This window comes from Sphaerodactylus townsendi, linkage group LG01 (assembly GCF_021028975.2).
Source record: "Sphaerodactylus townsendi isolate TG3544 linkage group LG01, MPM_Stown_v2.3, whole genome shotgun sequence".
In the NCBI taxonomy this organism is placed as follows: Eukaryota; Metazoa; Chordata; class Lepidosauria; order Squamata; family Sphaerodactylidae; genus Sphaerodactylus; species Sphaerodactylus townsendi.
In genome coordinates this window covers 188,672,769-188,700,072 of record NC_059425.1, presented here as the reverse complement: position 1 = coordinate 188,700,072, position 27,304 = coordinate 188,672,769, and the positions used below count along the sequence as shown (strand labels likewise).

General features: G+C 45.2%; 1 protein-coding gene across 3 annotated transcripts in view; it reads right to left on the bottom strand.

The window, feature by feature from the left end:
- LOC125435538 (WD repeat containing planar cell polarity effector) overlaps positions 1-27,304 on the bottom strand; it is a 308,331-nt gene that overhangs the window by 180,660 nt on the left and 100,367 nt on the right. For all 3 annotated transcript variants that reach the window (XM_048501735.1, XM_048501743.1, XM_048501750.1), the window contains 2 exons: positions 22,168-22,282; positions 18,187-18,320 (listed from right to left, as the gene is read on the bottom strand). In XM_048501735.1, the coding sequence (XP_048357692.1) occupies positions 18,187-18,320; positions 22,168-22,282 (249 nt within the window). The remainder of the gene's footprint in view (positions 1-18,186; positions 18,321-22,167; positions 22,283-27,304) is intronic.

The window sequence follows — 27,304 nt, the reverse complement described above, 5'->3', positions numbered from 1 at the left end:
CCAGCCAAGAATAAAGGCACCTAATTTGCATTTAAGACCCAGGGCTTTTGAGGAAAGGAAAAAAATAATAATCAGCAAATTCAAGGAAAAGAGTCATTTTATTCCAGTTGCTTTGTTTACTGCAGCTAGAACTATTTCAGTGACGTGATCGGCAATTGCTATTTTTAGGACTCACCACGACTGTAAGCAAACAATTCCACACTGTATGTTCATTCTGGGGGTACTTCTTTGACGCAAGAGCATATATAGCGCAAGCAATCAAATAAAAGGAAGTTATTGCTTTAAAATACGGAGGGTTGTAAGGTGGAATTTCCTGCAGAAATAAGGTGTGAAAATACGGGGGGAGGGAGGGAACGCAGAGGATGATATAGCTTAAAATGAAATTGGTGTATAATGAGCAGTCTTAAAATTACCAAGGACCCAATCCAGTCCAGCGCAAATAACTGTAAATCCTACTGATTCCAGAGATTCAAGCACGCACTTCAGAGTTCCATTAACACAAATGTGTTCCAAATGCTTAGCTGGAGGGAACGTGCTCCATGGTTTGTCTTTAAATGCAGCTTCAGGTCTGAAAACCATCTCAGTAGTAGCTTTTCCATTTTTGACACATCTTATGGGTCCCCCCCTTCCCCGCAGTCCCACACTAAATACAAGCGCTCTTCGAAACAGCGATGCGCACGCTCCCAGTTTTATATGTCGATAGGGAAGGATGTGAGCTAAGAAGGAATTTGCAGCTATGACTCCAATCAATATCAAAACGTACAGTCATGGGTGCCTGACAAGATCGACCTACCCGAAGGGTTTAAGGTGACTCACATTTAAGTTTTCCAATACCGACTGAAAGGCTATGAGTACTCTTTTCAGCCACACCACCAAACGTTTAAAAGGTCATTTACTACGTTTGAATGGAATATACATTCCTCCCTGCCGCCGCCGCCGCCCCCCCCCCCCGGATTAAGAACACCAACCGCTGTATGGCTGGATAGACTTTTCTCCAAATAACACGGAGCAGCTACAGCACCGTGCGTAAAGTTTATGTGGCTCTTGAGAACTCCGTTCCTCCGGCAGGATTTGTGGCATTTATTATTCAAACTATGCTGTTTGGGAGCATGGTGATTTGAAAACACGAGCGGTACACCATCCGGGTGACACATGCCAAGGAAATATAGATTGCGCCACATTTCTGCTTAAGGAATTAATGGAAGGTTGATAGCTAGGGGGTGGTGGGAAGAGAGAGAGAGAAAAAAACTATCTCGGTATTGCTGGTCAGCAATAATCGAAGTACTTTCTGGGGATTAAGCGCATGGCTAAGCCTACTGGACCAGACACTAGCAAAGGGCAGGGGGTCTCCTTATCAGAGAAATGCTTCTGGAGCCAGGCTCACTACACGACAGATTGCTTTCATATTCCTGTCTGCAAGGCAACAAAAGGTGGCAGTAATGCGATAATGGCAGAGTGCATTGGGTGTTAAGAACCCGCCGCATTTATGTATTGTATTTAGTAAATAATCAGGCTCATCCAAATTGTGATCTCACCACTCAACCGAGGCCATTAAAAATCAAGGTTAATGCTTTAATAATCCTTTCTGGTGCTTTTTTTTTAAACAGCCCCCCCTTCTCGAAAGAGCCCTCTTTTTCTATTTGCATGGTCATAATATTATTGACCTCTTCATCCTGCTGAATACACATCAAAAGGAACTGAAATCAAAGTAATTACCACTGTTGTTCTCTCGTGGTAAACATTAACTCCTTCTACTCTTCCGCTCCTCACAGTTGGCCAAATTGAAATGGATTAAAAAGCTAGATGAATTGGGGGAGGGGGGGAGACTTATAAAAGGTCAGTGGTTTCAGAAAACTGGATGGTGGTTTTGAATTTCCAAGATTTTGGGGCGTGCAGAAAAATAAAATGCACAGCAAGGGGAGTTTCGTGTGGGAAAATAACCACAGTAGCTTCAAAAAGACGGAAAATGGCATGACCGTGCATTCAAAAGTGCTTCATGGGACACACAAAATAATTAATTGCTAGATGTCAAAGTCACCAACCTCTACTGTCATTTTATCAAACTGTACAGTAAAGCTCGTTCCGCACAGCAGATTTAGAATGAATTGCAATAGTTATAAATGAACGCGTTTTCCCTAAATAGAAAACAAATTCATTTATAACAATGACAACGCATTATAAATCTGTTGTGTGGAATCTATCTAAGTTTCCCAGGTCTCTCCATGTTCAGCTCATAATGCTCTCCTGGACATATCCTCAGGCCCATTCAGGGAAAAAAAATCACAGCTTTTCTTCTAAGTAGTTTACATAGGAAGGACAGGATCAGCCATCATTGGCTGTATAGAAGGAGGAATGGAAAGAAGTCTGGCTGACATATTCTCTTCAGTGAGGTATCAACGCTCCGCCCTTCATGGGCAGAGATGCTGGATTGTTTAATTAAGGAGGTGGGAAAAACAGAATTATAACAGAAAAAACCCACATTTAATTAGTCTCTTCTAACCATTTAATTTTTGACGGTGTGACTGGCCCAATGTTATCCAGCAAACTTCCGTGGGAGAGCAGGAATTTGAGCCTGCGTCTCCCAGATGCTAGCAGGAGACTCTAACCACTACCCCACACATTTAACACTAACTCTGACAGGTTAATACATGTCCGTGTCAATGGCTGATAAATGAACATCATAACTAGGGCTATTTGTTTTTGGGGGAGGAACTTGATGCATCTTTTTGTGTGGAGGGGAAGACTCATGTTCCCATGGGTTTTTTTTTTGGTTTGAAAGCTAGGGGTGATGTTTCCTTCAGCATTGAAGGAGAGAACATCATATGGAAATACTTAAAAACAAAGCAAAAAAGTAATCCGAATTCCCCATATAGTGGGGTCATTGCTTCGGAGGGAAGAGAGCCATCGACAGTGCTGAGACTCCATGTCAGTGGCGTGCCTGGGCAAACTGGAGTCCTAGGCAAAACCTGAGTTTGATGCCCCTCCCCCTGGGCAGCCACCCTCTCCCACCGTGACCAAACAATGATTTTTTCCACCAGGTCGTTTCAAAGTCACCATCAAATTACAGAACATGCCCCAACTCACAGATCAGAACACAGCAATGGGCCATGTCACACAACAGAAATATTTTTTGAATACATTTTCAAAATGCTTTCAAAATGAAAACATTTTATGGCGTTGTATCCAGTCCCCCCCAATTGGGGGAAACAGCATCACTTTCAATGTTATTTAAACTGGGGACCCCAGATTCTCCCTTTAAGGTGGATTTAAAAGGAGAATCTGGGCTCCCTAGTTTAAACAAGTGATGCTGAAATCCACCCCCAAACAGCATTATTTTCAATGATATCTACCTTTTAAATCCACCTTAATGGGAGAATCTGGGGTCCCCAGTTTAAACAACATTGAAAGTGATGCTGTTTTGGAGTGGATTCTGCCCCACCCTGAAACAGCATCACTTTCAATGTTTAAACTGGGGACCTCAGATTCTCCCTTTAAATCCATGCCAAAGGGGGTGGATTTAACAACAACAACAACAACAACAACAACAACAACAACAACAACAACAACAACAACAGTAGCAGCAGCAGCAGCAGCAGCAGCAACCTTTATTAGGCATTGAAAGAATAAAAGAAAGAAAACAAGCATTCGCAGGAAGGGGGAGAATTTAAAAGGAAAATCTGGGGAAATATAGGGGGTGCCTGCACCAAAATTTCAGAGTATCTTCGTGAGACCCTACTGATGATACCACCCAGGTTTGGTGAAGTTTTGTTCAGGGGGTCCAAAGTTATGGACCCTCAAAGGTGTAGCCCCATCTTCTATTAGCTCCCATTGGAAACAATGGGGATGGGGGCACACCCTTTGGGAGTCCATAACTTTGGACTCCCTAAAGCAAACCTCACCAAACCTGGGTGATATCATCAGGAGAGTCTCCCAAAAAATCCCTGAAATGTTGGTGCTGCTAGCCTAAAAACTGCGCCCTCTGCAGGCCAAAGACAGAAAAACACTGAAAATACAAAAAAATCCCACAAACGAACCTGCCGTTTTTGCGCCCCCCACAAGGGGGCACCCTGAGCAACTGCCCACTTTGCCCAATGGGAGGAACGCCTCTGCTCCATGTGTTGGGGTCAACATGACATTTACAAGATATTAATCGCTGTTCTTTTCAGAAAAGCCTATAGCACGCTTTGGGCTTTAAGATTCGGTCTTATGTGATTATCTCGTTTTTCTAGTTTCTTTATAATTTTGCAGGTGACTGAATACAGACAAGATAAGCTACAACAATTATGAGAAGGAATACATCACAGCTATAAGCATTCTTTTACCTTAACGTGATTGTTAATATTGCACCGTTTACAATGTCTATGAATTTTTAAAAGTACACACAGTACATAATTAGTATAAAGAAATACAAATTTCTTGCAATCCCGGGTGTGTGTGTGTGTGTGTGTATTTTTTTTAACCACAGGAATATAGACTTTCCCTTTGCTTCATGACTAATCATTAAATGGACTAATCATTAAATGAACAAAAAGAAATTACCCCATGTGTACTACCGTGTTTCCCCGAAAATAAGACAGTGTCTTATATTAATTTTTGCTCCCAAAGATGCGCTATGTCTTATTCTCAGGGGATGTCTTATTTTTCTGTGTTCTGTTTGTCAGGCATGCTTCCAAACAAAAACTTTGCTACGTCTTACTTTCGGGGGATGCCTTATATTTCGCACTTCAGCAAAACCTCTACTACGTCTTATTTTCAGGGGATGTCTTATATTCGGGGAAACAGGGTATTTCTGATGCTGTAAATTACCCTGTGCACAAGTGACATCTGGAAGTGAATGGTATGATCTGATTAGTCTGCAGACAATGGGCTGGAATCAGCCGGCCTTTTCACTTAATCTTGGCCCAATTCCCTCCTTACTAACACCTCTCTCCCTTGTGGCTTTTGTCAATTCCGTTATCCCCAGCACAGCCTTTCTAGCATTCCCGACATAACATTTCTGGGGTAGTTTCCATTTGTCCCAGTGGAAAAGCTGGGCGGTTCCAAGCCTATGTCTGTTCGCTGCACCGTGATCTTGTAGAAGCTCAGCGCTGATACTCCATTACAGTTAAAGGAACTGTACAAAATTCCAAGCCCGGGTGAGCAGCTGGTAGTAGGTGTTGATAGCCGATCAACTATTCAGGAAGGGAAGCAGGGTGGGGGGATCAGATTCAGACCTGTTCTCTCCCCCCCCTCCATCCCTTCCTCAGCTGTCCATAGCTCATTAGTTTTTATATCCCACTTTCTGAGGAAGATCTTGCGGGCTTGTTGCAGCTGAGGTCCCTAGGTTGACCTCAAACCCTCCACCTCTTTCTTTCTGCAGGTATTGAACCCCAGTGGCGTATTTACCTAGGGGACATGGGGTACCCTATGGCCCTGGGCGCAAAAATTTCAGGTTTGTTTGTGTTTTTTGTATTTTTAAGTGTTTTTCCAGTTTGTGGCCTGCAGGGGGCACAGTTTTTAGGCTAGCAGCACCAAAATTTCAAGGATCTTTCAGGAGACCCTCCTGATGATACCTCCCAAGTTTGGTGAGGTTTGGTTTAGGGAGTCCAAAATTATGGATTCCCAAAAGGAGTGCCCCATCCCCCATTGTTTCCAATGGGAGCTAATAGAAGATGGGGGCTACACTTTTGAGGGTCCAAAACTTTGGACCCCTTGAACCAAACTTCACCAAACCTCGGTGGTATCATCAGGAGAGTCTCCTAAAGATTCCCTGAAATTTTGGTGCTGCTAGCTTAACAATTGAACCCCTGACAGCAGGCACCCCCCCCCCAAATTTCCCCAGATTCTTCTTTTAAATCCACCTCTTTCGACATGGACTTAAAGGGAGAATGTGAGGTCCCCAGTTTAAACATTGAAAGTGATGCTGTTTCAGGGTGGGGGAGAATCCACCCCAAAACAGCATCACTTGTTTTAACTGGGGACCCCAGATTCTCCCTTTAAGGTGGATTTAAAAGAAGAATCTTTTAAAAAGAAGAATCTTTTAAACTAGGGAGTCCCTAGTTTAAACACCATTGAAAGTGATGCTGTTTGGGGGTGGATTCCACTGGAGGTGTTTTGTGAGAGATGATGCTGGCATTTGTTTGGTAAATGTTTTGCTGGGGGTGATTTGTGAAAGATTTACATGCTTAATACCCACTTGAAGTGGCTTGGAGCTGTTTCTCAGGATAACAACCTACCTCATAGGGTTAGTGTAAGAACAAAATTAGGAAAGAGAGTTGGTGGGGAGAGAGCCATGTATGTTTTGATGAGGGTGGGAGGTGTTTTGTGAGCTGGTGCAAAAAATCATTGTTTGGTCATGGTGGGGAAGGGTTTGTGTGTTTGGCCCGGGGGGGGGGGGGGGCCTCAGGTTTTGTCCCCGGGCTCCAGTTTTCCTAGATATGCTTCTGTTGAACCCTGACAGGTCCATAGAGGCAATCCCAAGAGATCCATGAAGATCCAACTCCCAGGCTGGGATAAGCCAAATGTATTTGTTTTCGTTTAGTGAATCGGGTTTGATTCCCCACTCCTCCACATGAGAGGCGGACTCTTATCTGGTGAACTGGATTTATTTCCTTGCTCCTCCACATGAAGCCTTCTGGGTGACCTCAGGCTAGTCACAGTTCTCTCAGAACTTTCTCAACCCTTCATGACTACCTCACAAAGGTTTCTGTGGTGAGGAGAGCAAGGGAAGGCGTTTGCAAGCCACTTTGAGACTCCTTAAAAGTTGAGAAGGAAAGTGGGACATAAAAGCCAACTCTTAATAGTTTGGAAACTTGTTTATTTATTTGTGGCTGCTCTAGGGGACCCAGAGCAGAAAAGCAGCTTAAACCTGCTCAAATCAATCAATCAATCAATCAACCTTGGTAGTTATGCTCATGCTCTAATTGACAGAGACGGCGCTATATAACTGGATGCTGTATTTCCTCTAAGCTTTCCAGCTATTCCAGACGCTCAAGATCAGCTTCACAAGACGAGCAATTTAATCATATGTCCAGCACATGGACGGGTACCATGAAGCTGCCATATACTGAACCAGGCCTAGGTCAGTATTGTCTGCTCTGACGGGCAGCTGCTCTCCAGGGTCTGAGGCAAACGTCTTTCATATCACCTACTGCCTGGTTCTTTTTGAGTGGAGACGCCAAGGATTGAACCGGGATCTTCTGCGTGTCCACTAGATACTCTGCCACTGAGCCACAGCCACTTCTCAACCGTGTGCGTGTGGCCTGTACATATATATGTTAGACCTGTGACTTGGGTGAATCTGCCTGCCTCCCAAAACTGACTCAGAGTCATACAGAAACAGCCAGGTATGGGAAGAAAACTCTCCTCTGATGTCCTTTATTTCCACTCTACGCAGTGGCGTAGGAGGTTAAGAGCTCGTGTATCTAATCCGGAGGAACCGGGTTTGATTCCCAGCTCTGCCGCCTGAGCTGTGGAGGCTTATCTGGGGAATTCAGATCAGCCTGTACACTCCCACACACGCCAGCTGGGTGACCTTGGGCTAGTCACAGCTTCTCGGAGCTCTCTCAGCCCCACCTACCTCACAGGGTGTTTGTTGTGAGGGGGGAAAGGCAAGGAGATTGTAAGCCCCTTTGAGTCTCCTGCAGGAGAGAAAGGGGGGATATCAATCCAAAACTCTTCTTCTTCTAAATCTGCCAGTATGGAGTAGCAGTTAAGAGTGCTAGACTCTAATCTGGAGAATAAGGTTTGATTCCCCACTCCTCCACAAGATCGGTGGTCTCTAATCTGGTGAACTGGATTTGTTTCCCCATTCCTCCACATAAAGCCTGTTGGGTAACCTTGGGCCAGTCACGGTTCTCTCGGAACTCTCTAAGCTCCATCTACCTCACAAGGGGTCTGCTGTGAGGAGGGGAAGAGAAGCCAACTGTAAGCTGCTTTGGGATTTGTTCCAGTTAAGAAAAGTGGAGTATAAATACAAACTCTTCTCTTCTTCTAACCCCACACAAGTTGACAAAATGAGATGCTCCTAACCACATTTGAAAGCTCTATGTACAGTGGGGTGCTGTGTGGTTTCCGGGCTGTATGGCCGTGTTCTAGCAGCATTCTCTCCTGACCTTTCACCTGCATCTGTGGCAGGCATCTTCAGAGGATCTGATAGTAGGAATGGAAAGCAAGTGGAGTATATATACTGTGAGGTCAAAAGGTGAGGCCCTCTGAATAGAGTAGCCTGGTATGTGAGTCACAAAGAAGTCTGTATCCTGTGAGTAACAATGAAGATAGCAATGTCAATAGGTGAATAGAAGTATCCTGGTCTTTGTTTTCTTTGATTGATATTGTCTACAGTTGTACTGTGTTTGTTTGGAGCTGATTTGTCACTGTCTTGATTCTAGAGTTTTTCAACACTGGCAGCCAAATTCTGTTCATTTTCATGGTTTCTTCCTTCCGGTTGAAGTTGTCCATGTGCTTGTGAATTTCAATGGCTTCTCTGTGTAGTCTTACGTAGTGGTTGTCAGAGTGGTCCAGAATTTCTGTGTTTTCAAATAATATTCTGTGTCCAGGTTGGTTTATCAAGTGTTCTGCCATTGCTGATTTTTCTGGCTGAAATAGTCTGCAGTGCCTTTCGTGTTCTTTAATTCGTGTCTGAGCGCTGCATTTGGTGGTTCCTATGTAGACTTGTCCACAGCTACATGGTATGCGGTAGACTCCTGCAGTAGCTAGAGGACCCCTCTTAGCCTTTGCTGAATGTAGCATTTGTTGAATTTTCTTAGTGGGTCTGTAGATTGTTTGTAGGTTCTATGTAGTTTCTATTGTAGGCTCTATGTACAGTTGAAAACACCCACCCACACACATATATACACACCCACATACGTATACATAGGAAACTGAATCATATCGTCAAGGACGGTTCTGTCTACTCAGATTGGCAATAGCTCTCCAGAGTCTTAAATTGGGGTCTTTCACATCAACCTGATCTATGTAACCAGAGACGCTGGGGGTTGAACCCGGGACATTCTGCATGCCACGCAGCTGCTCTTCCACTGAGCCAAGGCCTCACCTTCCGGAATGTATACCCTACTTTTCTTCCTGACTGAAGACCAGTGGCGTAGTGCCCACGGGGCGGTGGCGGGGAGACAATGTCCCAGGCGCCCCCCGGTGTGGGGGCATGGTGGGGCATTCCGAGGTGGGGTGGGTGGTGATGCGATGCGCGCCCCAGGCGCAGTTCCCCCTCGCTCCACCACTGCTGAGAACCCAAAGCAATTTTTCACACTGTTCCACAACAAGAATCTTGGGAGGGTAGGTTAGGTTGAGACTATGAAAGGCCCAGGGACACCCAGGTGACTCCTGCAGGTTGGTCTGGTCCAGGGGTTGGGAACCCGCGGCTCGCAAGTCGCAAGCGGCTCTTCGCTGCTTCTTGTGCGGCTCCCGGCGTGGCTGCCCCTTCCCGGGCAAGCCCACGCAGAAATTAAAGGCAGTGAGGTGGGTGGGCGAGCGGGCGGGCGGGCAAGTGAGCAGGGGGTGAGTGAGCAGGCAAGCAGGGGGCAGGCAAGCGAGAGAGGCAAGCAGGTAAACAGGCAAGCGAGCGGAGCCGAGACAAGGTGAGTGTGGTGGTGGGGGAGCAAGCCCCAGTGAAGTGGAGTGGGGCCCGGGCAGGCAAGAATGAGCTGGTAGTGAGAAGCGAGCGAGCAGAAGTGACGAGCAAATGGGTGGGGGAATGGCCAGGCGAGGCGGGCAAGTGGCCCGAGGCGAGCTGCTTGAGCAGGGTGGAAGCTGTGAGACAGCCCAGTGAGGCTCTTGATTGTGAGTGGGTGGGCGGGAAATTTGGCGAGAGGCGAGCCAGCGAGCCAAATGGCTCTTTGAATGGAAAAGGTCCCCGACCCCTGGTCTGGTCCAAAGAAGGGCTTATACCCTGAACACAGTGAATGTACTTAGAGATGGCAAGGGGATCAGAGATATTAACAGTTTCCTCTCTCTCCCTTCTTGTTCTACTGCTGCCTTGAGGGAGGAGGGATTGAGAGAGGCCTTTGCAACATGGTACCGAAAATTCCGCAGCCCAAAATGGCTCCCCAAACTGCAGTCTGTATACAGAAAGGTGTTAGCAGGGTTGTATATTCCTCTGCCACAGAAAGTGCCAGACCTTCTTTGTTGCAGAATGCTCTGCCTGGGTCCCAGTGCCGACCTAGCCCTGCTCCCCCCATCTGATTGAAAGTCTGAAAGTCAAAATACATTTTATAATTCAGCTCTTGTATTAAAGTACCATGTTCAATAATGCACGAAATAATGGTTTGGCAAAGGCATCGTGCAAAAATGAATGACAGTTCTCATATTAGTTCAGAACCATATTCTAATGCGGAATTGTCTTGGCCCCTGCGCCTCAACTGACTGTACTAATACTCCCAAGCATTTGGGAACATGAAGAAGAAGAAGAAGAAGAAGAAGAAGAAGAAGAAGAAGAAGAAGAAGAAGAAGAAGAAGAAGAAGAAGAAGAAGAAGAAGAAGAAGAAGAAAGAGAGAAAGAGAGAAAAGAGAGAGAGGGAGGCGGAGGAGGAGTTTGGATATATATCCCCCCTTTCTCCCCTGCAGAAGGAACTCAAAGGGGCTTACAATCTCCTTGCCCTTCCCCCCTCACAACAAACACCCTGTGAGGTAGGTGGGGCTGAGAGAGCTCCGAGAAGCTGTGACTAGCCCAAGGTCACCCAGCTGGCGTGTGTGGGAGTGCACAGGCTAATCTGAATTCCTCAGATAAGCCTCCACAGCTCAAGCGGCAGAGCGGAGAATCAAACCCTCCTCCTCCAGATTAGATACATGAGCTCTTAACCTCCTACGCCACTGCTGCTCCTCCCCCAAGCATGCCCTCCCCCAAACAATGCATTTTTGAAGGGCAAACCCCTATAGTCTGTTCCTTACTGTCCTGACAGGCTCTTTCCGCATGGATCAATAAATCTGGGCTAACCACGGGACAAAACCTAGCGGTAAGGTAAACGGAGGAAGAGGGAAAGGGGGGGCATCTAACGTTAACCCGACACACTAATGTGTAGGTACCCTCCTGGATGACCTTCCCAGGAATGCAAGCCTCAACCAGGCCTCCCATCAGCCCAAGAGTGGGCCTAGGCGTGACAAGTAGGAAAGGAGGCCAGTAGGCCTAGTGGAAATCAGCAAGTAGAAGAAGGAGTATCCTAAGATCTGGAGTGGAGGAGGAGGAACAGAAGGGGGCACTCCAACTCCGAAAGAAGAAGGGGACCCCACAAGCAAAGGAACACAACACAAAAGGACAAGAATACCAACAAACGAACAAATGAACACAGAAAAGGACAAAGGAGGCCGGTAGGCCTAGTCGTGTGGTAAAGGGAGGAAGAGGGAAAGGGGGGCATCTAACCCTAACCCGACACCCTAACGTGTGTTGGGGGGGAATTTCGCATCACTACTGCTCCTAGTGTGAGTCTGCTCCGCATTTCCCACCCCCAACCCAGTTTTTTTCAAGAATTGCTATTTGTTTGATTCTTTTGTTTTAATGCGCCTTGCAGCTCCAGCTGAGTGAACGGCTGAGCAGGAGGCGCATTATAAGAAAAAGGGTTTACCGGGCGCCTTCTACTATGGTATTACCGCTGTTTTTAATGAAATCCAGTATATTTTAACGATGGCGCCTCGGAGGGTTGCTGTTGTTTTAATTGTATAGTTTGCTCCTGAACTTGATTTGTATTAGTTTTGTTGTACACCGCCCGGAGCCCCTTGGGGATAGGGCACTAAAAAATCTAAATAATAATGTTTTAAATAAATTTTAAAAAATTATGCGACTGCACTTTCCTCTTTTTTGTTTAACTCCTGGCTACCATCTGCGGAGCCATGCAGGCACTTCTGGGGACATTACGGGGTGGAGTAAGGAAAAACTGCACCTGGGGGGTGTGTGCGTCCTACACCCCTGCTGTGGCCCGCCCCCACCCCAGAACACACTGGCCCCGCCCCCGCCCCGGGGCACACCCGGAGCGCCGTGCCACCCTGCCCCTTGGGCACTACGCCACTGCGACATGAGGCGTCAGCAAGGCTCTGAGGGTTCACATGTGCCTGCCTGCATAGCTGCACATAGGTGGGAGGTAAGTAAAAAACCAAAACGGCCATGCCTCCGTGCAAAGGCACGTGCCCCGGCTGATGCCCTGGCTGCCCATGGGACAGCCCGTCATGTGAACGGCCTGGGGCGAGGACGGGCTCATGTACCTCGCCTGCAACCCGCTTTGAATTTGCTGTGCGGAAAGGGCCGTAGTTCAGAACAACCCACCTTCTGTAGTGGGACTGTGATGAAATGGAAAACAGCCTTCTCATAGCACACACTCCAAATTAAAGAAATTGCACAAAGGAATTCAAAAGCTTTCCTGATTTCGTAGTATAATAGGAAGTTCCTATGCAACAAGAACCCGTCCTTTGGTACCTGTGAAAGATTCTCTGGTTTTATATTTTCAAGTATCCATTGGTGCAAAGTGTGCCTTTTGCACTGGGCACTATTTAATCTAATCAGTGTGCAAAGTGTTTCCTATGTGAACATCCAAAAACTGTATGGGATTCTACAATGGTCTTCATTAGCCACGTTTGTTTCTCCTTTCTCGTTTAACATCACGCTTCAGTAAACGTTCTGCTAAGCGAAAAATACAGCTCACTACTATGAGATTCTTAGCTGGTTCAAATAGATAATGCTGACTTTGCTTCAGTTCTTTTTCCTAAGCAAATAACTTGGCCACCAGGGGCCTTTCCCCACTTACCTTAAGCCCCGCGCAAGTAGCGCGGGGTCCCCTGGCACTCCCCACGAGAGGGGTGGCGACAGCGCAGCCGCCCTGACGCTGCCGCTGTCGCGCCCCCTCAGCGCGCGGCATCCCTGGCGCTCTTGCAAAGGGCACCTTTTGATGACCCCGTGCAGAGCACGGGGTCGTGGGGATGCCCGAGCGCACGGCATAGGGGGGATCATGCTGAGTGGGGAAACACCCCAGGTTTAAAAGGTAATACTTGCCATTTGCTGGATCTATATGTAGCGGGCTACATACAAGTCCAAAACGTGGTTAGTGAGGCCAAGCTAGATCAGAGGTCTGCAACCTGTCTGCAACCAAGCTAGATCAGAGGTCTGCACATGACGGGCTGTCCCATGCTGGCAGGGGCTGATGGGAATTGTAGTCCATGAACATCTGGAGACCCACAGGTTGCAGACCCCTGAGCTAGAAGAATCACAGACTACGAAAGTAAATAATCACAGCAAGTGTCATCTCAAGGCCGTTTTGCTAGGTGGGTCCGGATTGTGATCGTCGCTACCAAAAGCCTAAGCTGAGCCAATACTCTGCAGGCCAGAAGTGCGCATCATTTTAGAGTAAACAACGTATCGGCTCAGTTCCTTATGAACAGTGAACTGTCTCAAATCCATGTTACAGAGGTTGGATCAATCTTGCAAACACAAGTCACTGTTGAAAAGGGGCCTTCGACTGAAACCGCCTGGAAAATGTATTAGATGCCCATCCTAGCAGAGAGTGTTCCCAAACAAGTTATAATGTAGTGTGGCAAAAAAAAAAAAAGAAAAAGAAAAAAGAAAAAAGTAGCACAAGCCAAGAAAAGCCCGTTGGACAGATGCAAAATTCATTAAGCAAAGAAATAAAATAGGGAGACAGAGATAAAAAATCAGCTAGTAAAATATTTTCCAGTGTTGCACATTTTAGGGCTTTTGGATGGGGACCAGAAGAAGGGGACGTTTGGCGATCCTAAGACCAAGCTTTTTACTGATCTCTATTTTATATTTATAATTTATTGACAATTTGTATCCCACCTTGCTGCCCTTACAAGAGCCACCAAGATGGCTAACTAACTATCTATCTATCTATCTATCTATCTATCTATCTATCTATCTATCTATCTATCTATCTATCTATCTATCTATCTATCTATCTATCTATCTATCTATCTATCTATCTATCTATCTATCTATCTATCTATCTATCTATCTATCTATCTATCTATCTATCTATCTATCTATCAATTAATTAAATTTATAAACCGCCCACCCGCGAAGGGCTCTGGGCGGTGTACACTGGGCCAAACATACAGTGGCCAAAACAACATACACCAAATAAAAATAAATTAGAACAAGTTAAAACAGTTTACAAAATTCATAAAACTAGCAGCATCAGTACAGTATACATAACAATAAGATTATAAAAATGTGTGGCGCCCGATCCCAAAACCGGGGGGGGGGGGGGGAAGCAGTGCCAATTAGATATTATATTGGGCGTGCTGATGATGAAATGGCACATAACACAGGGGCATCCTGGAGGGGGGGTCCGCGGCCGGCCTCACCAAAAGGCCGGTGGAACAAAACCATTTTACAGGCCCTGCGGAATTCTCCAAGGTCCCGCAGGGCCCGCACATCTGATGGAAGGGTGTTCCACCAGGTAGGGGCCAAGGCCGTAAAAGTCCTGGCCCGGGTAGAGGCCAGTCGCATCATGGAGGGGGGAGGGACCACCAGTAAATTGGGACATATGGGGCATATGGGGTGAGACGGTCACGATAAATTGGGACATATGAGGTGAGATGGTCACGATAAATTCATGTTTTAAAACCATGCTTGATAAATTCATGTTTTAAAACCATTAAAAGTCTATCCCCCAACATGTATCGTTAGAACAATTTAAAAAGCAGACTTAAAAAAGGTGAGTTAAAACTCTGAAAAACAGATTTCAAATACAGACAAAACATAAAAACAGTGTTTAGGAAATGGGGGGGGAGTCTTCTCTGGTGGAAGATAGCAACAGAAGGCGGCAAACGAGTTTCGGTGCCATATACATGGCGAAGGAGAAGACATTGGATGAAAGGAAAATGTCTGTGCGTTTTCTATGGAGTATCACCAGCCTCACATTTTCTAATGCACTCACATTTTTCAGAAGTAAAAGAATTTAATTAGACATGAAAGTTATCTACAAAATTAAGCCACTAATCCTAGATGTACAACAAATGAAATAAAGTCACAGGAAAAACTGAATTTGAAATCCTTGAGTCTGTTACACAAGTTTACCAATGAATAATTCAAGCAATTCAGGTTGCAATCCTGTGCAGACTTACCTGTGAGTAAAGCCCCACTGAACACAGCGGGATTTAGTTCTAGGTGAACATGCATCGTTAAATACCACAGCTAGAAAAGGGATCATAATACTAAACCAGAGATGGTGAGTTCAGCGCGTGTCTTTTGCCACAGTTCATACGGCACAATTTACTTTGGAAAAAAAAACCAACTGAATGAAGTGGGAATGATATGTACACATATATAGTTTATAGTGTTTTAAGCCGTATAGACACATATAGGTAGCCTGTACAAGGATGAAAAGTTAGCCTGCACAAAGGGTGGAGTACGTCATATAAAATCATCTCAGCTAACAAAACTGATGCTTGGAATTGAGTTTGCTGAAAATTTGGTAAACACAAAAGTATGCAAAAGGGTAAATTAGAAGGCACCGAAAAATAAAACTCATAGAGCGGCCTAACACAAGCTCTGAGTTGAAAGAAAAAAGGCCCCTTCTACAGAAATAAAGAGTGAGTAAGATGTTTACAAAACAGTGGTTATAAAAACCTTATACATGAAGTGTTTTAGACTCAAGTTACATTAAAAATATGAGATAAAAAGGTGTAGTAAGAGGTGGGATAAGATGACCAAGTCTGTACGTTTACTTGACTCAACCCAATAAGCAAGAAGCGGGGAGGTATGTTTTTCTAACTATAAATTATGTTACGCAGGCGGCAGCTCTTCGAACCTGCCCTCTGTCTAATTTTTACGGAAAGTTTTAGTTCCCAACTGCGCAGCTAAACGAATGCTTTAAATAAAAACTCTAAACACTGAAGAAGTTTGTGAATGGTTATTTTTGAGTAACCAGACAGAGCCTTAGCTCTGAAGACAGGGCCTTGCCCTGTGCCTATCAGGAACTTTAAAAAAACACTGTCAGGAAACACTCCCAAAGAGCTACAATTTCATCGACTTGGAGAGCCGAAGGCGCAAAATTCCAAGCTCCCATCTCAAAGTAGTATGCAGGGCCTATGTCAGTGGTGGCGAACCTTTGGCACCCCAGATGTTATGGACTACAATTCCCACCAGCCCCTGCCAGCATGGCCAATTGGCCATGCTGGCGGGCAACTGCTTGTGAGATGTTATGGACTACAATTCCCGCAGCCCCTGCCAGCCAATTAGCCATGCTGGCGAAGCTGATAAGTATGATCCATAACTTTAACTGGAGTGCCAAAGGATTACGCCACCAACTAGCTGTTATATTCTGAACGCCAAAACATTTTCATTCATGCAACATACTCTTCCAAAAGCACTCATGTAGCATTTTCATACACAGTAAGCACACGGACATGGTACGGACTGAAGGGTAGGCTCTTTGTCACTGGCGTGAATTCCCATCAAACGTTTCCATGCAAAGAATATCATCTTATGTACTTCATGTGCAGTATTATTATAGTTTTTCCACCCTGTTGTACTCTACCCTGTTCGTACTCTCAGGATCCATGATGAGAAAGCTGTCTGTTTATTAGAAGCAGGATACGAATTCTAGATGTGCAAGAAAGGCCTCCAATGGGTGGGGGCCTCAAGTTTTCCTGGATCACATGCTGTGGAATGCCTAGTGGCATGAAGAAGAAGAAGAGTTGGGTTTATATCCCCCCTTTCTCTCCTGTAAGGAGACTCAAAGGGGCTGACCAACTCCTTTCCCTTCCCCCCCTCACAACAAACACCCGGTGAGGTAGGTGGGGCTGAGAGAGCTCCGAAGAACTGTGACTAGCCCAAGGTCACCCAGCTGGCGTGTGTTGGGAGTGCGCAGGCGAATCTGATTTCCCCAGATAAGCCTCCACAGCTCAGGCGGCGCAGCGGGGGATCAAATCCAATTTCTCCAGATTAGAGTGCACCTGCTCTTAACCACTATGCCGCTGCTGCTCCTAAGATAGTTTAACAAGCAATGGTCTGTAAAGTACAGACATGCCTATTCATTCATACCCTGCTTCTCCGAAAATAAGACATCCCCTGAGGATAAGACGTAGTAGAGGTCTTGCTGAAGTGCTAAATATAAAACATCTCCTGAAAGTGGAATTCAAATAATTTAACAACTGGTTGATTACAAGCACCATTTTAACAACCGAAGTGTTAAAATGCCGAAGTGGTGCCGAAGTGGTGCAAACCTGCTGAATCCCACCACTGCCCAGCTGGCGTGTGTTGGAAGTGCACAGACTAATCTGAATTCCCCAGATAAGCCTCCACAGCTCAGGCGGAAGAGCGGGGTATCAAACCCGGTTCCTCCAGATTAGAGTGCACCTTCTCTTAACCACTACGCCACTGCTGTTTAAAGAGCGATGTCAAATCTCAGCTGATTAAAGCTACCCCATAGGGTTTTTAAGGCAAGAGATGTTTAGAGGTGATTTGCAATTGCCTGCCTTTGCAGAGCAACCTTGGACTTCTTTGGTGGTGTGCCATCCAAGTACTAACCATAGCTAACCCTGGTTAGATCCAGAGGCTTTAGAAGTTTGGGCCATCTAGGTCAGGACACGAAATGCTTGCAAAAGGGTTAATCCAGCGTTGATTTGTAACAATTATCTTGTAACAACAACAACCTTTATTTGGCATTTAAAAGTAGGTTCTAGAGCGTTGCCAGACATTTTTGAAATACAAATCAAGAGTACATTCAAGGCGCAAACAGGAAGACTATATAGCTGTATACATTACTTAGAAAGTTCTGTCACTTGTAAAAGAAATTTTGCTACTTTTCCCAAGAGCATGACATCTGTGTTGTTTAACAGAAGCTCCACAACAGAGCAGTCAGAGTCACGTTCGGATTTGTCTAGGGCCCGCCTGGGAGAGAAATTCCCAATGCCCACATATCTCAGACAGGAAAGAATAATGTGAGCAAGAGTCTCCACTTGATTTTTACAGTGTGGACAAACCCGATCCTGGAGAGGGATGGATAAGTAGAGACCCTTAGTAATGGCGTTGGTTTGTTTGAATATAATTAGTTGTACTGTTGTTCATGGATCTTTGGCAGCCATGTATAGACTTCTCTAAAACAGAATACTGAACGACTCATTTTCATTCTCCTCATTAAAACGGGGGGCGGGGGGGGGAGCATTAATCCACAATAAGATTTCAACATTATTTTTGGTTTGTCTGAAACTAGGGAAGACTGTGAACATTGCCGACGCGTGTACCTTAAAATCCAAAGACGAGAGTTTTTCAAGCCTTTTGTTCACGTCGGGAGAACTTGCCTTCTTGGTGAAGTGAACGAAACAGAGCTTGGTCTGGTCCCAGAATGACAAGATCAGGAAACTGTCGTTGAGAACAGCTGAAAACATACAAAAAGTGTCAGCGTGGCAATATTGGTCACCAATAACAGAAAGAAATCTGCAAACTCTCCGCCGAGGCACTAAGGGAAGAAAAGCTACGCTGTAAAACATAACACGGGGGCTTCTTATAATCTCCTGAAAGGCATCAAGGTTTCATTTTGTCAGGCCCTCCCTGGAAATGAGAAATAAAGCTTAGGGAGGACTCAGACGTTGTAAACCTGAATAAATTATCAAGTACCACATCCCTGCTCTGATATGAAATACTTCATCTGTATTCGTATTTGATACTCTCTTCAGTCCTTTTAGATTTTGGAGTGTAACCCCCTTCTGCAATTCCTTTCGTTGGCTGAACAGAAATAGTGTTTTCACTATGCTGTCAAGCATAAATGTAACAAAACCACACCAGTGAGACTGCAGAAGCTCAGCAGACGGGTTCCTTGTAGCTGCTGAGCCCTGGGAGAAACACATCTGGAGATTTTCAATCCTTCAATACAACAACCTTTATTAGGCATATTAAAATAGGCTCCAGAGCATTACAGACATTTCTGAAGTGCAAATCAAAAGTGCATTCAAAGCACAGACAGATAAACTGTATCTAGCGTTGGACGTTACTTAGAAAATTCTGTCACTTGTAAAAGAAATTTTGCTACTTTTCCCAAGAAATTTTCCAAGAAATTTTCCAAGAAATTTTCCTACTTTTTTCCAAGAAATTTTGCTACTTTTCCCTCTGTGTTATTTAACAAAAGCTCCACAACAGAGTTGTCAGAGTCTCTTTCAGATTTGTCTAAGACCCGCCCAGGAGAGAAATTCCTAATACCCACATATCTCGGACAGTCAAGTATAATGTGAGCAAGAGTCTCCACTTGGTTTTTACAGTGTGGACAGACCCGATCCTGGAGAGGGATAGATAGGTAGCGACCCTTTGAAATGGCCGATGGAAAAGTATTGCCTCTGGCCCTTGTAATAATTCATCTCTGTTGGGGTTCAGTTAATAGTTCAAGATATCTGGCTATGTGCCCCTGTTCTGGTACTATTCCGACAGAAAGGGGTGAGCATGATTTATTTGCTTGGCCCAACAAGATATGGTATTCCTGTTCTAGAAGTCTGCTTTTTAAGGTTTGCAGAATCTCTCTGGGTGACAGCATACAGAGATCTTCAAGTATGAAACCTAGAGAGTAGATTTTTGATGTTTCATATACAACAGCTGCCCCCTTATCTTTGAATCAAAACAGTCCGGGAGTAAATTACACCAGTCAGAAGCGGGTGATTCCGGAAGGCCAGAAAATTGTCAACAGATTACAGTATTGAGAAAAAAACTCCTATAGATAGAACATAAAATCAATTTATCTAAAAGTATAGTACAGCGGTGGTGAACCTAATGCAAGGAACCAGTAAAGTCCAGATCAAAAGCAACCGTTGAAGTTCTTTATTGAGCTGGCATTCTTAGTCAATCACAGGCCATGCGGGAACTGAGCCCCCCCAGAACCGACAGCCGCTCTATCCTAGTTCCCGCCAAAGCTAACGATAACAATTGCAGGTTCTCATCCACTTCTCCTTGAGACAGTTTTCAGCCAAGTTCACACAGACAGACTATAGCAACAAGATAAGATGCCCAGCTGGGCGTACTGCCAACCTTTGCAGAAAGCTTTTGCTCAAGGTTAAACAGCGAGCTTACACCTATAGCATGGGTGCCAAAGGTGGCACGCAGAGCCCTCTCTGTGGGCACGCTCAAACAGAGTGCCCTTCCCAAAACATCTAGACTGGCCTGGGCCGTTGAGCTTGATTATTAGCATTAAACCTAAGACTTAGTTTTGGGGAAGCAGTGTAGGTAACCCTGTTAAGTGCTGTTAAACCCCGCTGATTTTCATGCAAAGAACAAACCTCTACCTGGGAGTAAGCTCATTGCTGGCAATGGGGCTTGCTTCTGAGTAAACCCTCCTAGGGTCATGATTCACCTGTTGGTTCAAAGCAAAGCCACCAACTACCACCAAGCTTACTCCCAAGTAATGCATGCCTCAGAGCCAACTGTTTTTTTCTAAACTAAAACCTCAGTATTCAGGTTAAATTGCCGTGTTGGCACTTTGCGATAAATAAGTGGGCTTTTGGTTGCAATTTGGGCACTCGGTCTCGAAAAGGTTCGCCATCACTGCCCTAGTGATTCCGACCATGAAAGCCTTCGACAATACGTGCTGGACCTTCTTTGGTGTAGAATACTCCTCCGGGGTCCTAATGCCGACCTAGTCCTGCTCTCCCCATCGGTTTGAAAGTAAAAATGCATTTTGGCATTCAGTTTAATTATGCAATAGTAATGCACACCATTTGACAAATACAGTGTGTAAAAATGAATGATAATTCTTCTATTCATTTGGGGCTATATTCTATTGCAGAAGCATACTATTTTCTCAACCACGGCACCTCAACTGATCGTGCTGCTCTAGCCTCCAGCAAGTCCCGTGCGCACCGCTCTGTGCCTCTCTAGCATCTCTGCCTCCTCTCTACGCCCCCCCTCGGGCAGCAGCCACCTGGAGCACAGGCACCAGGCCCGCCAGCCAAGTCCTCCCTGCCCACCGCCGTGCGCGCATGTCGTGCTCTGTGGTTCAGCCAGCCTAGGTGTGTGTGTGTGTGGGGGGGGGGTGATTTTCTGCCCCACAAACAACAAACGCGCTGCATCAACCCCTATTTTATCAATTGCGCTAAGCCCACATATAAAGTGCAACCAATGAAAAATGCAAACAACATCAGAGCCTAGACTCTTACAATACTACACATATCACATCACCTTACATCATAGTCAAGGTGACTAAACGATGTCTTCTTCACTCGGTCCTATGTCTTCGTCCGTATAGGTACTTGGACCGGATCTCTTCTTTGAAGATAATCAATCACTTATCAATAGCTGCCTATACTGCATTCCAGTCAGTAGAAGTAAGGCTATATGGCAATGCGGACCGGTCTGGGCCAAGTCCGTCAATTGAATATCCAATCATAAACGGGTTCCGCTACTGTAACCGTTTTCGATAGATTCTTCTTCAGATTACAATTAATTCTTCAATCTTAATCGGGATAATTACTCAAGGTGACTTCCTCACGTCCATTCAGTTTCCCTTCAGAAGGGAAGACATAGGACCGAGCGAAGAAGACATCGTTTAGTCACCTTGACTATGTTGTAGGGTGATGTGATATGTGTAGTATTGTAAGAGTCTAGGCTCTGATGTTGTTTGCACTTTTCACTGGTTGCACTTTATGTATTGCACTTTATATGTGGGCTTAGCGCAATTGATAAAATAGCGGTTGATGCAGCGCGTTTGTTGTTTGTGGAGTTGTTCACGTTGCATCCATTGTGATTTTCTGCCCCCCACATGACGAACTCTGTGTGCACGTGCCCACAGAGAGGGCTCCAAGTGCCACCTCTGGCACCCGTGCCATAGGTTCGCCATCACTGGCCTATAGCCTTGTTAGTGAGCTCCTGAACACAGGCAGCTCAGCGGACCTTTGCAATTTGCCCTTGTGTTGCAGTCGGCTTCTAGTAACTTTCCTAGAAAAACACTCAAATGAGGAAGAAAAAATGATTGGTGCTAGACTTTGATACCTTGGGGGAAATTATACAAGGAGCTGAGGTTTAGAAAATAAACGTAAGTGCCAGCAAGACCAGAAACTTTGAAGTCAAATATTGTTCTCTGAGTGCTTTCGGTCCTAAGGGGGTGGTGGTTATAACTGTGGACTTACATGCAATTACTTACCATGTTTGCAAGTCCCCAGTGGTAATAATTGGTCTACCTGTTGACACACTATTTCTGCTCTTCCCCTGTAAACGCAGGCAACCGAATTGCGCACGGGCATAATTACCATCGCTGATGGTGTCTGAGATGAGCTTCCCCACAAGAGTTCTGTCAATCACCACTCGTTCCAGCTGCGGCCCAGAAACGCTTAGGGACACCAGCACACCTGAATGAAAGAGGAGCTGAATCCAGACAGGAGGGGAGAGAAGACACATGACATCAATAGAAAAGGGGCATGTTCGGTAATATCTGTATTTTTATGTTTTATACACTAGAGCTTGGATGACAAAATGTATTCGACGCACTGCGAGGCCTTTGTGAGCGAGAAAATATTATCGGACAGAAGGAAAAGGCAAAACGTACCGAGAGTTTTGAATGTACCTGCTATAACTATGCATGAAATGCTTCGCTATAGGATGTAATTCCCCGTAATTTGCATGGAAAATAGTAGCTGCAGATGTTGCCATTCATGGTTGAAATCCCTCCCCACGCAGCTGCCCTGTGAAATGCGGATAAGCGAAAAGACACCGCAGCAAACAGACTCAAGCCGGTAAGGTGGAGCTACTCGATAACCCCTACACTGATGTGCTCTATACATCAGTTAAAGCACTCAGTGGCTCATGGGGCTGAGCGTGATGGCACTGAAAAATATACTCCATAGGCAAAATGTGCTTTGGAGAAGGAAAAAAAACTATTCAAAACAGGAATGGTTGGGGGAGGGGGACAGAGAAAACAGGTCTGCAAAACAGCACACAGTCATTGGTAGTAATTTATCCGCACATTTGCCCACATGTTCAGTTTTCCAAGTGTTTCAGTGGTGCTATCAGGGGTAACATTTCAAATGCAACGATGTTGCTTTGTTCCATGCCTAATCTTATGGGGCAGACATAGTGAGATTTTAAGAAGAAGAGTTGGATTTGTATCTCCCCTTTGCATGGGGATGTGTGGAGACTCCTTTCATCAAAGACACTAACACATACTTGTTGGAAAAGAAATTGGCCGCAGCCCATTTTATTTTAACATATAACCCAAACCTTGAAGCTGGGCGGATGCATGGCAGAGCATTGATCCTGGCCCCCAGAGCAAGCGCGTAAAACCGCTTTTAAATCCTGGTTATAGGGGCAGCCTAGCTGTTACCTCCTTTCAGGGCTATCTCAGTTAGAACCCCTGTCCGGCACATCCTCCAAGGGAACTGGAACAGGAAGTTACTAGGGGCCACATGGACGCAAACCCAATTTGTGACACCCCTCCCTGCCGGGCAGCGAGCTCTCAGAGCGGCCCCAAGGCTTTGCCTTCGAGAGCTCTATCGCCACCACGGACCTCATATGGAGGCCCCCGAGGTGGGAAGGTCCGGCATGCAAACTACTGCATTATTATAAATACATTCTTATACATGAATAGAATAGCACTCAAAAGAGGCCGGTCCCCGCCGACACAGCCTTTCATAGGCTGGTCGTGTCTGTGTCACGTGGCCGGGTACCGGCTTCGGCCGGCCGGTGGGGAGGAGGCTTTCACTCGTTCCTCCCCCCCTGCAATGGCGCCTCCAGGCTGAAGCCTGGGGCGCGATTTCTCTCTCTAAGGAGACTCAAAGGGGCTTACAAACTCCTTTCCCTTCCCCCCTCACAACAAACACCCTGTGAGGTAGGTGGGGCTGAGAGAGCTCCGAAGAACTGTGACTAGCCCAAGGTGACCCAGCTGGCGTGTGTTGGGAGTGCACAGGCTAATCTGAATTCCCCAGATAAGCCTCCACAGCTCAGGCAGCAGAGCGGGAAATCAAATCCAGTTTCTCCAGATTAGAGTACACCTGCTCTTAATCACCATGTCGCTGCTGCTCCTAAGATAGTTTAACAAGCAATGGTCTGTAAAGTACAGACATACCTATTTAGACATACCCTGTTTCTCCGAAAATAAGACATCCCCTGAGAATAAGACGTAGTAGAGGTTTTGCTGAAGTGCTAAATCTAAAACATCTCCTGAAAGTAAGACGTAGCAAAGTTTTTGTTTGGAAGCATGCCCGTCGAACAGAACACCAGAGCATGCAGCTGTGGAGCGGAAAAATAAGACATCCCCTGAGAATAAGACATAGCCCATCTTTGGGAGCAAAAATTAAAATAAGACACAGTCTTATTTTCGGAGAAATACGGTATCTAAAGAACGAGATAACATCTGGCTTTGGTGATTTCTCTCAAATTGGGTACAATGCAGCGTACGGAGAACTGAGATCTTGCCAAGAGTTCTCCGGGACTGCTTGTTTTCATACTGATACACTGTTCATCATCATTTATTTATACAGTCCTTGACCAGAACATAAAATATCAACCTAAGTGATACTGAAGAATGAAATAGTATACAGTAGATATAAAAGTTTATACAATAGGTTAAAATTTATATCAACATTTATATCATAAATAACACATTTAAAATGTAACTGACCAGCGCAAGTTATAATGGCTTTACCTGTCTATAAGTCACTGACCAACATTTTCCTAATTTTGCTCACTATCCATCCAAATTTAGCTACGTTTTATCTCCTTTTAAGTTATCTCCTTATTTGTGTCCTTTAACATAATCGAAAGGATAATCTTTCTCTTTCTAGGAAACAGGATATAATAAGAGTAATAAGGCCATCTCTTACCCGACTGTAATTTTTACAGTCAAACAAGACATGCTGTAATGTCTCAACGAGCCCCTCACCACACAAGCAAATACATTCTGTTGGAGGAATTCCTTCATATTTTCCGTGAACGACGGCTGCAGGAAATATATTACACCTTATCAACGTATAAATTCTTCTAAAGTCAAGGGTTGTCCAGGTATTTAAAATAAGGCATCAGCTCAACCTCGCTAATGGGTTTAGGTCATAACGAGAACTCGTGATTTTGTTCAAATCATGTCATCTTTCAGCATTCAAAATTATTTGGCTCACCAAATTATTTGGCTCACCAAATAAATAGTCCCTATTTATTTTTTTTTTTAAAAAAAATTGCTTTGAAAAGCCATAATATTTCAGTTTTGCCTTCACTTGTCTTCTCCGTGGAGAGACAAAAGAAATCCCTTCATATAAGAAGTACTAGTCCTTTGGCAAACTACAACGTCCTGCAACAACAGAGGAGAACAATTTGGATTTATAGCCTGTCTTTCTCCAAGGAGTCTCAAAGCAGCTAACAAACTTCTTCCCTTCCTCTCCCCACAACAGAAACCTTGTGAGGTAGGCGAGGCTGAGAGAGTTTTAACTCGTCAGAAGTTGTAAAGGCCGTTATTATCTTGCTAAGTTAATCTTAAACTACTTATGTGCCATTAAAGGTATTCGGAATCGAAATCGAGAGTTCTGAGAGAACTGTGATTAGCCTGAGGTCACCCAGTAAGCTTCATGTGTAGGAGCAGGAAAACAAATCCAGTTCACTTAATAGGAGTCCACCGCTTATGTGGAGGAGTGGGAAATCAAACCTGATTCTCCACATTCGAGTCCACCGCTCTTAACTACTACTCCACACTGGCTAGGACATCCCTGCAAGATCCCTCCAATCTTGATCCTCCTTGATCTGAGATTGCAAATGCCTTAGCAGACCAGGTGCTCAGGAGCAGCAGCAGAAGGCCGTTGCTTTCACATCCTCCAGGTGAGCTCCCAAAGGCACCTGGGGGGCCACTGCGAGTAGCAGAGAGCTGGACTAGATGGACTCTGGTCTGATCCAGCTGGCTTGTTCTTATGTTCTTATGTTCTTATGACGTGTTTCATAGCAAGATGGTCAGAATCGATTTCTACCTGCGAAACCGGTTGGTGTTCTGTAGATGAGTGGCAGCATGAAATACATGGAAGATGGAATTAATTCATCTTCAGTCCTCTTGGAGTAGGGGCCGGATTCTACACAGGAGGGGAGGGTTGTCTGGTGCAGGGTGGGATTACACCCCCTCCCCAAAGGATCAGGTCAGCATTTTTTTAAATGTCCAGTTTCTCCTTTGCATGCTCAAGTGACTTTTGTAGGTCAAGGTTGACTGGTATTCTACATCAGCCCTTATTGGAAAGAATGCAACCCGAAGAGTCAGTTTTGACCTCTAAACCCCTAAACTAAACTGTCCGCTTCCATGTGAACCTGATCTTGTTCAGACACCCATCTGTGGGTTCCCCAGTCGAGTGATATAAGGCAGGCCAGAGATAATACTTTCTCAGCTGACATATCACATCCAGAGGTGGGATCCAGCAGGTTCTCACAGGTTCCCGAGAGTGGGTTACTAATTATTTGTGTGCCAAGAGGGGGTTACTAATTGGTGATTTTGCCACGTGATTTTTGCCTTAGTTACGCCCCTCCTCTCAGCAGTAGCACGCAGAACTTGAAGCAGTCTAGCAGGAGGTGCACTGCGCAAGCGCAGCAGCCTGGCGCCTGCATGCATTCCCTGCTCGCCTAAGTGACCGGCGCAGCTGCTGCGTCCTGCTGCCACAGCCCCTACCATGAATGCCCTGCCCCCCCTGAATGCTTCTACTACACCCCGCTGTGCCCCACCCAGCCCGCCTCCCATTGGCTTTACGCCTTGGCAGTTTCTAATCCCACCACCATGGGAACCTGCCACGGCTAATAATAATAATACACACACAAGCCTTTTATTAAGTATTATAGGAACCTGTTACTGAAATGTTTGGATCCCATCACTGATCACATCTCTGGAACATCCTGCCTCATGAAGGTACCAAATACAATCACAACTGGAGGTCAGGCTCCAGGAGAAACTATTTCTAGACTCACATGGTTTTATAATACTTTTCACAAAAATGCTCTTCTTGGTTTTCGTATTAGTTTTGCATTAGGCAGCTGCATAACTAAATCGGTTTATAAATCGAAACAATAAATAAATAAATAAATAAATAAATAAATAAAATATTACAGATGTTTAATCTATGTTTGGAGACTATTTTTGTGATAATAATGCCCTCATTCACTGATGGTAAGGCTGTGTGATTTGGTTCCATTCTGGTAAACATTCTCATACGTTTGGGCACGTTCTAAGTAGCAGGGTTCTATACCACACTTGAATTTGTTCTAAGGGCCGTGATGGAACCTGAGTAAGTGAATCGTCTAAATATTCTGAGAGGCTGGAACATTATTTTAAAATTTAAAGGAAACAAGATGGAAGGTGCAGATTAGCTGAAATTTCTCTCTTGGCAGTTTGTGGACAAAGGATCTTTTTTTTCCCCATCAAGTCAGAGCTGA